The sequence below is a fragment of the Macaca thibetana genome, chromosome 4 (genome assembly GCF_024542745.1).
Source record: "Macaca thibetana thibetana isolate TM-01 chromosome 4, ASM2454274v1, whole genome shotgun sequence".
NCBI classification, from domain to species: Eukaryota; Metazoa; Chordata; class Mammalia; order Primates; family Cercopithecidae; genus Macaca; species Macaca thibetana.
The window spans coordinates 11,707,913-11,723,012 of record NC_065581.1 but is presented as its reverse complement, the minus strand read 5'-3'; the positions used below and the strand labels follow the sequence as shown (position 1 = coordinate 11,723,012).

The following is a 15,100-nucleotide window of genomic DNA, read 5'->3' as shown; positions in this document are numbered from 1 at the left end:
GCTAGAACAAATCAAATATAGACACTTAAAGGAGGGTTTTTGATGTTGTCCTGTTGATGGAAGCATCTCTATTTCTGTCCACGCCCCGGTTAGAGGAGCTGAGACTCTTTGGTGCCTGCCATCCCCACCCTTACGCAGGTTCCAGGGCCCCTGGCTCCTCACAGCCACAGATGGCCATGAAGTTCTACAAACTGCGGATACCCATGGAGATGTTTTAGGGAAGTGGCTATGGGCCCGCTGTCAGATGTGCCAGTTTAGATGGTCAAATGGGGAAATGGCATAGCACGAATGAGGTAAATAGCATGGGTTCGGGCCAGAGGGAGCGTGAGAAATGAACATGAGTCAGGAAAACGGCACTGAAGCTGAGCTGGAGAAGCATTTCACTGCCGAAACCATGTTACAATGACCTAAAAATAGTCCCTGAGACCGAGGGGACCGCCTTACATGTGGTGGTTGCTTTTAGTTCTTTTTCAGATTGCAAAATTGAAGAGCCGTCCCTTAAGTGGGAAAATAAGGCTTTGCAAAATAGTAATGACTGCAAATCTTTCGTTTCCTTTGGAAAGCATTAGTCACCTTTAAATATGGTAGCTTGCTTATTCCTCCCTTCTGTCTTACCCCAAAACACCTCACCTAGTTCTCCCTGAGGCAGTGGTGAGGAGCAAAAAAAAAAAAAAGAAATGTTTCTTCTGCTGGTTTTTATCATTCTTTTATTGAATAAATATTTTCCCTAACACATGGTTGGTCCTGCTCAGAAAAGCAGTGTTATATAAGACCAAGCTTCAGCCTGCAGGGGGTTTATCCTTAGTAAGTGGAGGTAACCCATGCATACAAATTATAAGTACAGAAGACGGAAAGTGGTAAAACATCATTAAAAAAAAAAAGAAAGAAAGGAAAACAAGGAGTGACAAAAAAGGAAGAGTTTGCATCCAGCTGAGCAGTGTGGGAAGGGCGCTGTGGAAGGCATGCATTGGATCTGAGCCCTGAAGGACCGGCAGGATTAGAGCTAGAAAAAGTGAGAGAAAGTAAACAACAGGAGCACAGTCCCAAGGCCAGGAGAGTGCAGAAAGTGTGAGAGCAGGGGTCAGTAATTCTCTTTGCTGGACCTGTTTGTGAAAGAGACTAATGAGAAATATCCCTGGAACTATCCACTCGTGGAGGCTTGCAGATGGCAGACTACGGGAGGTTGGACGTAGTATAGACAATGGGAGCATTTGTTGTTGCTGTTGTTTGTTTGTTTGTTTGTTTGGAGTGAAAGCAAGAGTGAGCAGTATTAGTAACTTGGCCAGCAAATTATGCTTTAACATGTCATTCTTGACAATAGCGCTTCAAATAATTTGGAGTGACAAGAGATGGGAAACAAAATAAAATATAAACCAATATAAAAATAAAAACTAGCCAGCATATTATGTAGTTTGATCACAATGTCTTATTTTTTATGAATGGTTATTTCATAGTTCCAGTGATACCCCCAAACACCCTTCTGCTTTGGAGGTCTTGGTCCAATTTTCCAAGACCTCCATCCCTAAGGAGTTCCAGTAATCTTCTGAGTGCTCACACATGCCCCTGTTGTGCACTGCACCACCCATGCTGTACACTGTTCTGAGCATTGTTCTTACACACAGATGGCAAAACCATAATCCCCACCAGGCCCAACATCCCCACCTGGCACAGTGTTAAGGGTTAACACACCGTACCCACTGCGGGTGCCAACATCGTCATTACCCATCAACCCCCTGTGTTGGTAGAATTAACAATGTTACTCGCCACAGCAACCAACCCAGCTGGCCTAGAGTGCATCATCACACTGCTCTTGGTAGACCAGAAACCTACTGATGCTGCAGGTGTCTCTGCTAGTGTATAAGGTATTACATGCCCAGTACCAGCACTGCACAGATATGCAGCCATCACCCAACCTTGGGGCAGATGTTTGGAAAGTCGCTTCCCCAAAGTAGTTCCTATGAGGCAAGAGAGAGAATTACTTTCTTTTATACTGTGCTCGCCAGGGTAAGATCCCTGAGCAAAGCTTCCTGGGTTCCCAGAAGTAACAGTTCTTTAAATTCATGCCTCATTTACAAATACACGTACACATCTTACCCTGAGAATACATTCAAAGCTGCCAAGGGGTGGACTAAGCTGAATTCCGGTACTAGCCACCTTGCCATTTCCAGAATCAGCAGTTCTCTCTTTCTTTTTCCAGTGTGTTAGGGTGAACTCCCTCCCAGAGCCACTGTTACCCTTTCCTAAAATATGATCTTCAACTGGGACTGTCCAGGTCAACCATAGCTTTATAGCCTCAACTGTCAGCAGGGATTGGAATCTCAGCACCATTTTCCACAGAAGAAATCCTTACCCTGCCTGTAAATTATTATATGAAAATTAATTTTAAAAAAAGATGCCACAAAACACACCCTTATTGTCAACATGTGGGGTCCAGCCCAGCCAGGATCCAAACTGAAGAGGGATGGAGGTGGAGGGCTAGGAGAGGAAAGGGTATCTCATCTCCTGTTCTTATCTTTCCTGTTCAAACCTTAGTTCTTGTTCAACCAAAATGCCTGTAACAGAAATCAGAAATAATGACAGCATGAAAAGAGTAAAACTGTGGAATAAGAAATGAGAGACATGCCTGAGACACATTGTTGAAATAACAGAATAGGTTTTATGGATTGATTGACATGTACCACACAAATGAAGAGGAAAAAATTAGGATAATTCTAAAAATTTTAAGTTAGTAGACTAGAAAAATGGTGATTCCATTAGTAGATGAAAATGAATTGTGAAAGAAATAGTTTTGGGTATAAGTAAAACAGTGAGTTTAATATCCCGTAGCGGGTCTCATTTCAAAAATATTCTGATTTAATTGGTTCTGGATGTGCCCTCAGCTTTGGAACTTTTAAGGCCCCCAAGTCAATTCTAATTTTCAGCCAAGATTGAGAATCACCTGCCTGGAGGAATTTGCATTCAGAAATTCAGACCTTGTAGTCTCAAGAAAGGTAGGGCTGAGGAGATGCAGCTAGTTGAACCCTCATGGAGTGACAAGGTTGCTGGAAAGAGAGAGAAGAGAGGGAAGATAAATAAGTAAGAGGCAAACACCAGGGAAAGGCCCTCCTCTCAGGGACAGGAGGGAGAAGGAGCAGCAAAGGTAGCAAGGAATGACCAGGTGGTAGAAGGGCAGGAAGATAGAAAACCATGGGCCCTGAGGGTGGAGAGACTTCAAACTGGAAGGGGGTGCCTCAGGGAGGGGTCAGGCCACAGCTTTAAATGCCACGATGAGGTTGCCACCCCAATAACTCTCATCATTGCCGACATATCATCATCTAGGTAAACTATTTGACTAACACTCTAGCTCTACAGTTTCTCCTGACTCTTTCTATTTGATTTATTCTTCCTGGGCTGGAAAGATGTGACATGAGGGTTAACACCAAAAGAAAGAATTATATGCCCAAAGCCCACTAAAACTCTGTTATCTGCTTATCTGCCACCCTCAGATGTCTGCATTTCCCTACTGATAAGATGCAGAAGTTATGAATTTCTTGATAGCCATTTTAATCCTCTAAGATTTAGGATAAGGAGACCCTAAAAAATTAATTTTTGGTTGCCATTTGGTGCCCACCTGGTCCAACTCACAAAGGTTCACATAGCAGATGGCTCAGGAAGGATGTGAAATTGCTCTTTGAACTGAGGGGCAATGTCATTGGCCTCTTCAAAGTATTAGTAAAAGTGAGATTAACCAAAACTTGAAAGGCCACTGGTATATTTCCAAATTTTCAGAGCCTGTGGTGGTCTTGGTAAGTCAGGCAACTGAGAGTTGTCCATAGCAGTGTCCTACAGAGCCACCCAACACAGCAATTCATTTCAAAATACAAAGAACCTGTTGCATTTTTGGGCACTTGGCAAATAAATGTGCATGACAGACACAGTCCCTACTCCTGCAGAGCGTTCAAGCTAGTGAGAAAAACAATCAAATGAGTAACAAAGATAAGTTCCAGGGTGGAGGAAGCAACTGGCCTAAGCATTTAACTGAATCAGGGTTGGGGGAGAAAGCTTCAGGAAATCTTTTCTCGAGAAATAGACTTTTAAGCTGAGATTTGAAGCATGAGTAAGATTCAGCCAGACACAGGGCAAAGAGAAGCGGGTTCCAGGAAACAAAAAGGTCAGCAAAGACAAGAGCAGGTGTGAAAGCCAAGAAACTGCAGAGCTCAGTTCATTCAAGAAACAAAGGGGTTCAATATGGAGGGACCGCAGATCTACGGATGGAGGGTGGGCACGGCCAGGCCAGGTCGGCTGGGGTAAGCAGCTAGGATCCTGGGATTCACTGCAGACAGGCAAGGGCTGTGGACAGAGACTGCTTTTAGAAAGATTACTGGATTATTGGTGGCTTGCAGTAGGGGAAGTGGGTTGAAAGGAGCAAGAAAGCCTAGTTGGTAGACAGTGACAGAAACCCAGATGGAATGAAGGAGGCTGAAGGAAGATTGTGAAATGGGGGGACTGAGGAAACATTTATAAGGAAGTTTAGTATAGATATGATTTCATGGGCTCAAATGTGGGGGCAAGATTGAAGGGAGGGCTGACATTGACTGAAATAGAAGACGTGTTGAATGCAAAGTTTCCTCCCTCCCTCCCTCCCTCCTCCCTCCTTCTCTCCTTCCCTCCCTCCCTCCCTTCCTTCCTGCCTTCCTTTCTTTCTTCTTCGTTCCCCTCTCTCTTCCCACCTTCCCCTCATATTCAGGCAAGCCATAAAGAAGTGATGTCAACTAACAGTGTGACTCTGTCCTCACTCATGCCTCTCTGCTGAGTACCCTTGGTAAATTACTGTCATCTTGCCTCATACTCTGTATCTCTGTTACTTTCCCACTATCAGGTACCACACCTATAACTTTCCTTGCACTTTCTCTAGGAAATTACGCATTTCATTAGCTTACGTCGGGAACTTTCCTTTACAAGCCTTATGCTGAAGGAAACAAACATGAAGTAAACAGGAATTTTCCAAGCCTCTGGAGGGATGTCCTTATTTATAGACTATCTTACATAAATGTGCATGGGAATTTAGAAGCTCTAACTTCAAGTATATAAAGTAAACAAAGTGAACTAAGTGATGCAACTTGTTTGGAGTATATTCAGAACTCCTCACTGACTCCAAACTCCTAGCCCTATCTACTTGAAACTATTTATTTTCTTTTTTTTTTTTTTTTTTTTTTCCTGGAGACGGAGTCTCGCTCTGTCGCCCAGGCTGGAGTGCAGTGGCCGGATCTCGGCTCACTGCAAGCTCCATCTCCCGGGTTCACGCCATTCTCCTGCCTCAGCCTTCCTGAGTAGCTGGGACTACAGGCACCCACCACCTCGCCCGGCTAGTTTTTTGTATTTTTTAGTAGAGACGGGGTTTCACTGTGTTAGCCAGGATGGTCTCGATTTCCTGACCTCGTGATCCGCCCGTCTCGGCCTCCCAAAGTGCTGGGATTACAGGCTTGAGCCACCGCGCCCGGCCGAAACTATTTATTTTCTATGCCATATACCTTCTTTGTCCTGCCATGAGAAGTCGCCATGCAGGTAAGAATCACTGTGGGTATCCTGTAATGCATCCATGGAATGCATATCTTAAAGAATTCTAGGCCAGGCGCAGTGGCTCACACTTGTAATCCCAGCACTTTGGGAGGCCGAGGCGGGCGGATCACAAGATCAGGAGTTTGAGACTATCCTGACCAACATGGTGAAAGCCTGTCTCTACTAAAAATACAAAAATTAGCTGGGCATGGTGGCACATGCCTGTAATCCCAGCTACTCAGGAGGGCAAGGCAGGAGAATCACTTGAACCCAGGAAGTGGTGGGCAAGGCAGGAGAATACTTGAACCCAGGAAGCGGCGGTTGCAGTGAGCGAGATTGCACCACTGCACTCCAGCCTGAGGGACAGAGCGAGACTCCGTCTAAAAAAAAAAAAGAATTCTAATATTAGTAATAATGATGATAATTATTGTTTATTCTAGTCACCTCATTCTCAATCTGGGAGAAACATCCAGACAAGTTTGGGAAAGCAGAGTGATACCAGCAGGGCCCAAGCGAGGAACTCAATGCCAACCCTACATTTATATGACCCTAAAATTGACACCTCCCTAGATACATTTAAATCGTGGTAAAAGGTACACAACATTTACAATTTTAACCATTTTAAGTGATTTACCATTTTGATCACTTTTAAGCTCTGTAGCATGTTGTACATTTACCTTGTTGTGCCTCCATCACCACCATCCATCTCCAGAACTTTTACATCTTCCCAAACTGAAAGTCTACCCGTTAAACAATAACTCCCTGGCTTAGTCCATTTTGTGTTCCTGTAAAAGAATTTCAGATATTGGGTAAATTATAAAGAAAAGAAGTTTATTTAGCTCATATTCTGAGAAGTTCAAGGGCATGGCTCTGGCTCCTGGTAAGGGCATCACTGCTGCCTCACAATGTGGCGGAGACAGTCAAAGGGGAAATGGACATGTGTGAAAAGGGCAAAACCCGAGGGGCATCCTAGATTTATAACAAGCCATTCTCATGGAAAAAATCCATTTCTAGAGCTTACTGTCATAAGAACAGCATCAAACCATTCTCAGGAGATCCATCCTCATGACCCAAACACCTCCCACTAGGCTCCCACTCCCGACACCAACACACACAGGACCAAATTTCAACATGAGTTGCGATAGGAACAAACAAACCATATTGAAACCATTGCATTCCCCACTGCCTCCTCCCCCAACCACATGGCAAGCACCATTCTACTTTCTCCCTCTATGAATTTGACCTTCTAGGTTTCTCATGTAAATGGAATTATGCAGTATTTGTCTTTTTACAACTGGTTTATTTCACTTAGCATAAAATGTCTTCAAAGTTGATCCGTGTGGTAGAATGCATCAGAATTTTCTTCATTCTTAATGCCTATGTATAGGCCACATTTTATGTATCCATTCATCTATCAGTGGGTAGCTTCCACTTTTAGGCTATTGTGAATAATGCTGCTATAAACATGGGTGTACAAATGTCTCTTCAGATCCTTGTTTTCAATTCTTTTTTTTCTTTTTTGAGACGGAGTCTCGCTCTGTTGCCCAGGCCGGAGTGGCTTGAGTGCAGTGGCGTGATCTCCGCTCACTGCAAGCTCTGCCTCCAGGTTCACACCATTCTCCTGCCTCAGCCTCCCAAGTAGCTGGGACTACAGGTTGCCCACCACCATGCCTGGCTAATTTTTTGTATATTTAGTAGAGACGGGGTTTCACCGTGTTAGCCATGTTTTCAGTTCTTTTGGGTGTGTACCCAGAAGTGGAACTGCTGGATCAGATGGTAATTCTATTTTAATTTTGGGGGAACCACCATATAGTTTTCCAAGGCAGATGTACCATCTTCCATTCCTACCAACAATGAACAAGAGTTCCAATTTCTCTCTGTCCTTACTAACACTTGTTATCTTGTCTTTTTTTTTAAAAAAAAAATATAGTATCCATCCCAATGAGTGTAAGACAATATCTCACTGTCATTTTGATTTGCATTTCTTCTAGTTATTAGTGATGTTGAACATTCTTTCATGCATTTGTTGGCCTTTCATGTATCTTCTCTGTAAAATGTCTATTCAAGTCCTTTGTCCATTTTTAATTGGGTTATTTGGGTTTGTTTTTATTGTTGAGTTACAGGAATATTTTACATATTTTGGATATTAACCCCTTATTAGAAATATTGTTTCCCATTCCATGGATTGCCTTTTCACACTGTTTATTGCGTCCTTTGATGCACAGAGATAATCCCTTAAATTTTACACCCTAGGGCCTCTCTTGCTTCACCCTACTCCTGGCCCGGAATATAGCCCTTGTCTCTTCCACAAAACATTTCACAAACTTCAAGTATTTGAAATGACAGAGATCACCCTTGGGTTTCTGAAAGTTTAAGCACAGAATTTCATTCTTTCACCTGAATTCCTTTGATAACACGGGAGATTCAAATTTAAAAGTTGTTTTTGAAGCATAACCCGGCCTATCCTAATTGTTACAAGAGATCAGCAGCTTCAAAGAAGGTTTTCTGAGAGCACTCCCATTGTGCCATCCCTCAGTGGAGATGGAAGCTTTTGAACTCTTGTCAAATATTACAATATGCCAAGCACTGTTCTGTATCCTTTACATGTGTTAACTCCTGCAATCCTTACAACAGCCTTAGAAGGTGTATGCTATTTGGATCTTCACTTTACACGTTGAGGGGATGGGGACAGAAAGGTTGACGAAATTGCTGGAGGTAACATAGCTACTAGGTGGCAGAGCTAGGATTTGAATCACAGAAGCCCGGTTCCAGATTCTGTGCTCCTAACCAATGAGGAACTGTAGCTGATGCATCAGCTTCCCCACATTTAATTTTTAAAAGTTATTTCAGACTTTGGCACCTTCCAGTGCAGTTGGTTTCCAGCAAACTGCATTTTTAGGCTTCACTTAGACATCATGGCTCTTCTCCTAGCATTTCTTTTTCTTCTCTTGGCTTCCAGAAATGACTTACAGCCTATCCTCACATAAGCAAGATCTGAGTCTCCCTGCAAATCCATGCATTCCTGCTTAACACTCTATTTATGACTATATGCATGAGTGAAAATCAGGGCCAACAGTTAAATCCTAGGCATGTTGTATTAGGGCAATAACGCTCCATCTCTGCTCCCTCATCCCAGCAGACTTGGAGAGCTAATGGAAAGCTGCACCTGATTCTTAGATCCAAAAAAGCAAACCCCACTTCTCTGGCTCAGAGCCAGCAAAATGAATTCCTTAATAGCAGGTTTGATGTCTCAGAAGGCCATACCTCTCAAGGAAAGGGATCATTCATGTTCCCACATACTCCCTTTAGCTAACAATGTGTTCTATGTTCGCGCTCTCTTTTTTTTCTTTCTTTTGAGACGAAGTTTCACTCTTGTCCCCCAGGCTGAAGTGCAGTGGCATGATCTTGGCTCACTGCAACCTCTTCCTCCCAGGTTCAAGTGATTCTCCTGCCTCAGCCTCCCAAGCAGCTGGGACTACAGGCCCGAGCCACCATGCCCAGTTAATTTTTTGTATTTTTAGTAGAGACAGGGTTTCGTCATGTTGGCCAGGCTTGTCTTGAACTCCTGACTTCAGGTGATCCACTTGTCTCAGCCTCCCCAAGTGCTCGGATTACAGGTGGGAGCCACGGTGCCCAACCCTATGTTCTCTTCTATTTTTTCAGCAATGTTGACTGTTAATGGGTTAGGTAAAACAACCCAGCCCAGCCCATCAAACAGCATGTGTTATGGAATCAAGTTGATTTACCCAGAAAAGCCTCACTTACTTAGGTTTGTGGGAATACTACAGCTGTTGACAAATGTCCCTGATATGGATTCTTTTCCCCTGCCTAGGTTCCAGTACCTCGTTGATCCTGATGAGAAAATGGCTTGTTTTTCTCCTCCTGCTCTAATCACCATGATTTCTTATTTCCTGCAGGATCCTGTGGCTCTACTTTGAGACAGGTACCTGGGTGTATCCTGTGTTTGCCAAACTCAGCCTCGTGGGTCTAGCAGCTTTCTTCTCTCTCAGCCACATCTTCATCGCCAGCATCTACCTACTTGGAGAGAAGCTCAACCACTGGAAATGGGGTCAGTGTATTTCTTTCTTAGCTACAGATGCGCTTCTTCCGTGCCCGCATCTCCACTTCGCCTGGAAACAGAAAGAAAAACTAACCCCAAACAGAAGCAATGATGCTTACTATCTTTGTCCAAAGGACTCAGACAGGTTGAGCCAAGGCAGGCAAGAGGACAGCGTTGGGGGTGGGGTACTCTTTTAAAGGACCTCATCAAAGGATCTCCTCTTGTCCCCCAAACAATGCATCATTTAACTTTAAAGCTGAAAATAATCTTCTTTAGAAAGCCCGGGACCTAGAGAACAAGGTATTACCATCCCTAGCATGAATAAATAAAATCAGGGTCTCCCCCTAATCCAAGTGAGGGTTCCAGGGACACAAGCTTTGAAAATATCAAGATTTCATTCTGAAGGAAGTAAGTCCAGATAGTCCTCTCAGCTTCTCCCACCTCCTCCCACCTCAGCAGTGCCTCATTAGGCTGCTCCTCAGCCTTCCATAAGACATTTACCAGATGAAATCACATCCTAGACTTGAGACTGAAATCCTCATTCAGACAGAGTCTTCAGCAATGAGAATATGTCAGTAAGTTAAACTTTCTCATTATAGGTGGGTAGAATCCTGTTGCTTCTTCCTAAGAAAAAAAAAATCATCTTAGTTACTTTTAAAATGGAAGATTTCATTCTCCTTCCTGCTTCCTCTCTCCCCACCCCACCCCAGAATATTTTTTTATTGTTGGAAAAGTAACTACCAGAAAGTCAGGCTGCAAAACACCCATGACTTATTTCTCTACCCCAGGAGAAGCGCAGGAACTCTACCCTGATTCTGTATATAAGGAAGGCAAAGAGTCACACCCAATCCCCCACATCACTCGCCCACATGCCATTCTGTTCTATCAAAATAGAGATGGCAGAAGTGCCATCTTCCGCCCAATCTATGAACTGGTGTGAAAACATAAGCCCGTGTATGCAAAAAAACCTGACAGTTTCAGAAGGTTCAGTACCAGAGTGTGTGTTTCTGAGAGGAAGCTGAGACCCTGGAGAAATAAGCATGCAACTTGGATGTATCACGTGTTTTCTACTCTTGGAGAATTTGACTAGTTTAAGAAACTCTCAAGGGCAAAATTCTCTTTGAAAGCAAACACTTAAAAAAATGGAATACTAAAAATTACTTCCCAATCAGGATTCCAAATCACAGAAAATTATCGCCAAAAAAAAAAAAATGTGTTGACATTTCAGATGTGTTGACATATAATTCTAACTAGTTTTGGCTCCTTGAAGTTCTGGGTAAAGATTTCTGATGCCTTCCCCAAATCTCTCTCTCTCTCTATATATATATATATATTTAAAGAAGCTTTAAGATATTAGAAGTACAGAGAAAAACTTGATTACTTAGAGCTTAGAGAACAACAAACTTTTAAAATCAATTGTTCAATAATGTATTGAGTTCAATAATGTATTGAGTTAATTTTTAAATTGTTACTCTATGGTGAATTTTAAACATCCATTGAACTAAAAAACAAAATTATCATATTTGTTATTATTGAAATTACTATTCTCAACACAAAGTGCTTAACAAGCCTCATTGTTTAAGGACTGCATCCAATTTTTAACTATAATTAAGTCCCAATAAATAGATAAGCCGGCATCAACATATAGTCCCTCAATTACCTCCTGTGCATGCAAGTTTTCACGTAAGTGAAAGAGACAATTGTAAATGACTGTGCTCATCTCTCGAGCTCTTTCTAGATTTTTAACTTTTTAAAGAAGAGAATGAGTAAAAGGTCCTATTTAACATCAGAATAAGATCATAAATGTATTAAATCTTGAACAGATCTTTATTAATTATGAATGATTTAATAAGACTTAAAAGAAAAATTAGATTTGTTAAAGTTGCAATGCAGTGAACACTTTTACATTGCTGAAAGCTAAGCAACCTATGTGAACACATTTCCCCATGTCCTATTCTACTGGAAACACTTTAAGGCTTTCCTCAATTTACTGAAGAAAATCCACATCCTTGGAATGACACACCAGGGCCTCTGTGACCCAGTCCCTGCTTTGGCTTTTGCTCTTCTATATTTGTGCCCCAGTGGCACCAAACTGCTGGTTTTCCCTCCACATTGATGTTGTTTCTTATGTCCATGGGATTCTGTGTCTCCTATCCTTCAGTCTTTGCCTGGCTCATAGTCATTCATTTCAACACTCACCTCTTCCAGGAAGCCTTCCCTGGTCAGCCCAGGTTGGACTTCGTGTCCTTCCCAGTGCATCCCCCTTTATCTCCCAATCACTAGACTTACCATTTTATCATGACTGCTTTAGGGATTTGTTTTTCCACTAGACCTCAGGTGTCTTACGGATTAGGGATACATCTTGTTCATCTTAAAATTCCTCATTTCCATTAGCTTTCTCATTGCATCAGTCCGTGCAGACAACAGGATATCCAAGGACTTTTTTCCCTAGGTGTAAAGTAGAACTTTTTGCAAAGGTGTTCTGGAGATGGCAGATAAGGAGTGACTCTAATGACTGTAGAGTATTGGGCGGGGAGTTTAAGGAGTATAGGAGGGTGACGACAAGGTGTACCAGTTAGAGAGTTGTTGAAGACATGCATGTTAGGGCAGAAAGTATTAAACAAGGGAAAGAGCACTGGAGTAGGAATCAAGAAAGCCAGGGTATGTCCCTCACCTGGCTGCAAACCAACCATGTATCCTATGGCGATGCACTTCAATTCCTCCGTGATCAGGCAGCCTCTAAGTAGAGTGGCCACCAAGCCCAGGAGGCCTGAGATGGTCCCTGTCTGTGCCTGCTGGGCCAGTGTTCATAAGGTTTGATGTCATCTTGGCTTGGGCACTCCGCTGTCTGGTTCCCCTACCTGGGAGCCTTTCTCCAGATCTTCAGTTCTGGAAACTTACAGATAGCCACATATTCTGTCCAAAGCTAGAGCTAAGCTATGTTTTCTCTCCTTCCACAGCCTGAGCCCCCTTCAGTGAGAGCAGAAATTCAAATGAATGCTTCAGGGAGGCAGTTGGGGGCTGTGGTTAGAAGAAAAGTTCTGGTGCCAAACTGCCTCAGTTTCTATCTTGGCCCTGCCACTTGTACCTGTGAGACTGAGTAAGTCACTAAAGGTCTCTGTGCCCCAGCTTTCTCTTGTCCTAGTGGAAATAATGCTGGTGACCTCCTCCTGGGCTCACGGAGAACCTCAGATGACTTGCCGAGGATCTAGCGCCTACAGCAGGACCTGGCATACAGCGTTAGTCACTGCTGCTGGTCATCTTATTCTCCCTCATTCTCCCCTTCGAGTTGATGTATAAATTACCAGTTTCCCAGCTGAAAGTGAATAAAGCTAACAGCTACCTGACAGCAGATGGACAGAGATGAAGCACGTCCTCAGGTACTTACAGCGAATAGGAGGTCAGGCTATTGGAGGCTAGAATCTGTTGGAATCTCTGCTTCTGAAATCCTGAGACAGAATTGGAATCTCTGCTTCCAGTGGCCCAATTGAAAGTCACCAGCCAAGCACCACGTGGTCAAGAATATCAGGCGAAGTATCAGTCAAGAGTCATTCAATGTGACAGGATCTCTCTAGCAGTAGTTCTCTACCTTGGCTTTTTACATCACAGAAACACTAGGGGAGTTTGAAAAATAATAATTCTCAGGCCCACCTTAGACCAATTAGATCCATATCTCTAGAGATGGTGACTTGACATGGGTATTTTTTAAAGCTTCCCAGTTATTTTAACTTGCAATCAGGATCCAGAGCCGCTGTTACAGAGCGTTGCTTCTCAAACCTGGGCCACTGATTCTCATCAAAATGAGGATCTTGGGGAACCCGGAGATCTTGTTAAAGTGTGGATTCTGGCTTAGTGGATCTGGGGTGCAGTTTGAGATTCTGCCCTTCTAACGCATACTCCAGACATACCGATGCTGCTGGTGTGAGGACAAGACTCTATTACATCTCAGGACCCTGGTCTCCTTCCAGTGCGGATAATTCTGTCTACGGCATCCTTGTGCAGTGTGGTGCTGTCCTGAGTGGGCTGCTGGACTGAGAAGGGTGTTGGTGGTGATAGTCACAATAGCTGAATATCTACTCACTTTCTCCCTCCTCCTGTACCACATCAGTGGGTGAATATGGACAGGAGAGCAAGGACAGCAATAGGAAACAATACTGAGAATCACATCTTAACTTGGAAAGTGTATGATGAGGTCCTCCCAGGGCGCGCAGTTACAGGGAACTGGCTTTGAGCATCAGGGAGGCAGGTGTTGTGGCCCACAGGAAGGTCCTTCAAGAACGCACTGAGGGTCAAAAAGCTCACAAGAGGCTCCACAGGGCTCCCTGGCCTGACCTGTCACCATCTCCCTGCCCTGTGCTAGCCTTTCTGTGTCATGAGGCAGAGGGTTGGGCAAGCACAGAGTCAGTTACTGGGACCAGTCGTCCCCCCAGAAAGATTCAATTTCTACTTTTTGGGAGGAGTTAGATGGAATGTTAACTTCAAACCATGATAGAAGCAGGCAGGAGAAGCTGTCTCTGGCAGGACATTGTGAGCTTGGCTCACCATGGCTATGACTGAACACCCAGGCATGCCCGGGGCAGGTTCTCTTCCATAGTGACTGGGGGCAAGAGGCAATCAGGACATCCTATCAAAGGCTCCCTTCTCTGCCCCTTACATGCTTAATTTTCTTTTTCTTTTTTTTTTTTTTCCTGGATGATTGATAGCACTCAAGGATGCTGACACCAGGACACAAGCCCCTTGGGAAGAGAAAATCATCTTGGGGCACAGAAAGGGGCTAAGCACCTTAGGCCCAAATGGCAGGGCCTCTGCTATGTGGGGGTGGTTGGAGAGACAGTCAGCTTACCCAGGGCCTGCGGCCCCTCTCCCTATGCCCCTGATGGACACATGCCACGGGTCAGGCTGTCCTTTGTCAGGGCCCCTAAGACCATAGGTCCTTCTCATCCTAAGGACAGATTGTAAGCTGAAAATTCCAGCCTGGCTAAGTGGCGCTGGTATTGTGTCTCGGAAAGAATGATATTGAAGCTTGCTTTTAATATTATTTGCCATAAACCAAGTTTTTTAAAAGGGAGATTTTCTTGATAAAAGCTGCCTAGAGGCCATCTAGCCCACCTCCTTGTTTTATTCTGAAGGAATTGGATGAGTTTTGTCTTATTAACTCTGCTTATTCCACAACAGAAGAATTTTATCATGCAATGACTCCACAGGTACTTTAAAGCATGGTCCCGCTGGGGCAGCATTTGGACAATGACAGAAAGTTATCTCCCTTTTGCCTTTCTTGTCCTAACTTCATTTCCCTAAACTCAAAAAGAGCCCGCTCTGGATTACCATTCCTCCCTCTTCCTCAGCCTGTTTCCCACAGGGGTTTCTCCAGCCAGCCCTCAGCTCCCTCTCCTCCCTGGACTTCTGCAGTGTGAACGTAGGATTATGAGTGCTCAGACCTCATTTCTCTAACACCTGCTAATCAAACTTCTTGCCCTTTTCTGAGTCAGGCCACTGAAACCA

At 43.8% G+C, this 15,100-nt stretch overlaps 1 protein-coding gene and 1 long non-coding RNA gene across 3 annotated transcripts in view; one reads left to right on the top strand and one right to left on the bottom strand.

Moving 5' to 3' along the window:
* Positions 1–15,100, top strand: part of ADTRP (androgen dependent TFPI regulating protein) — a 91,641-nt gene that overhangs the window by 72,558 nt on the left and 3,983 nt on the right. For both annotated transcript variants that reach the window (XM_050789602.1, XM_050789601.1), the window contains exon 6: positions 9,456–9,607. In XM_050789602.1, the coding sequence (XP_050645559.1) occupies positions 9,456–9,607 (152 nt within the window). The remainder of the gene's footprint in view (positions 1–9,455; positions 9,608–15,100) is intronic.
* Positions 7,054–15,100, bottom strand: part of LOC126953891 (uncharacterized) — a 113,123-nt gene continuing 105,076 nt past the window's right edge. The window contains exon 3 of the long non-coding RNA XR_007725402.1: positions 7,054–10,222. This is a non-coding gene — a long non-coding RNA (uncharacterized LOC126953891). The remainder of the gene's footprint in view (positions 10,223–15,100) is intronic.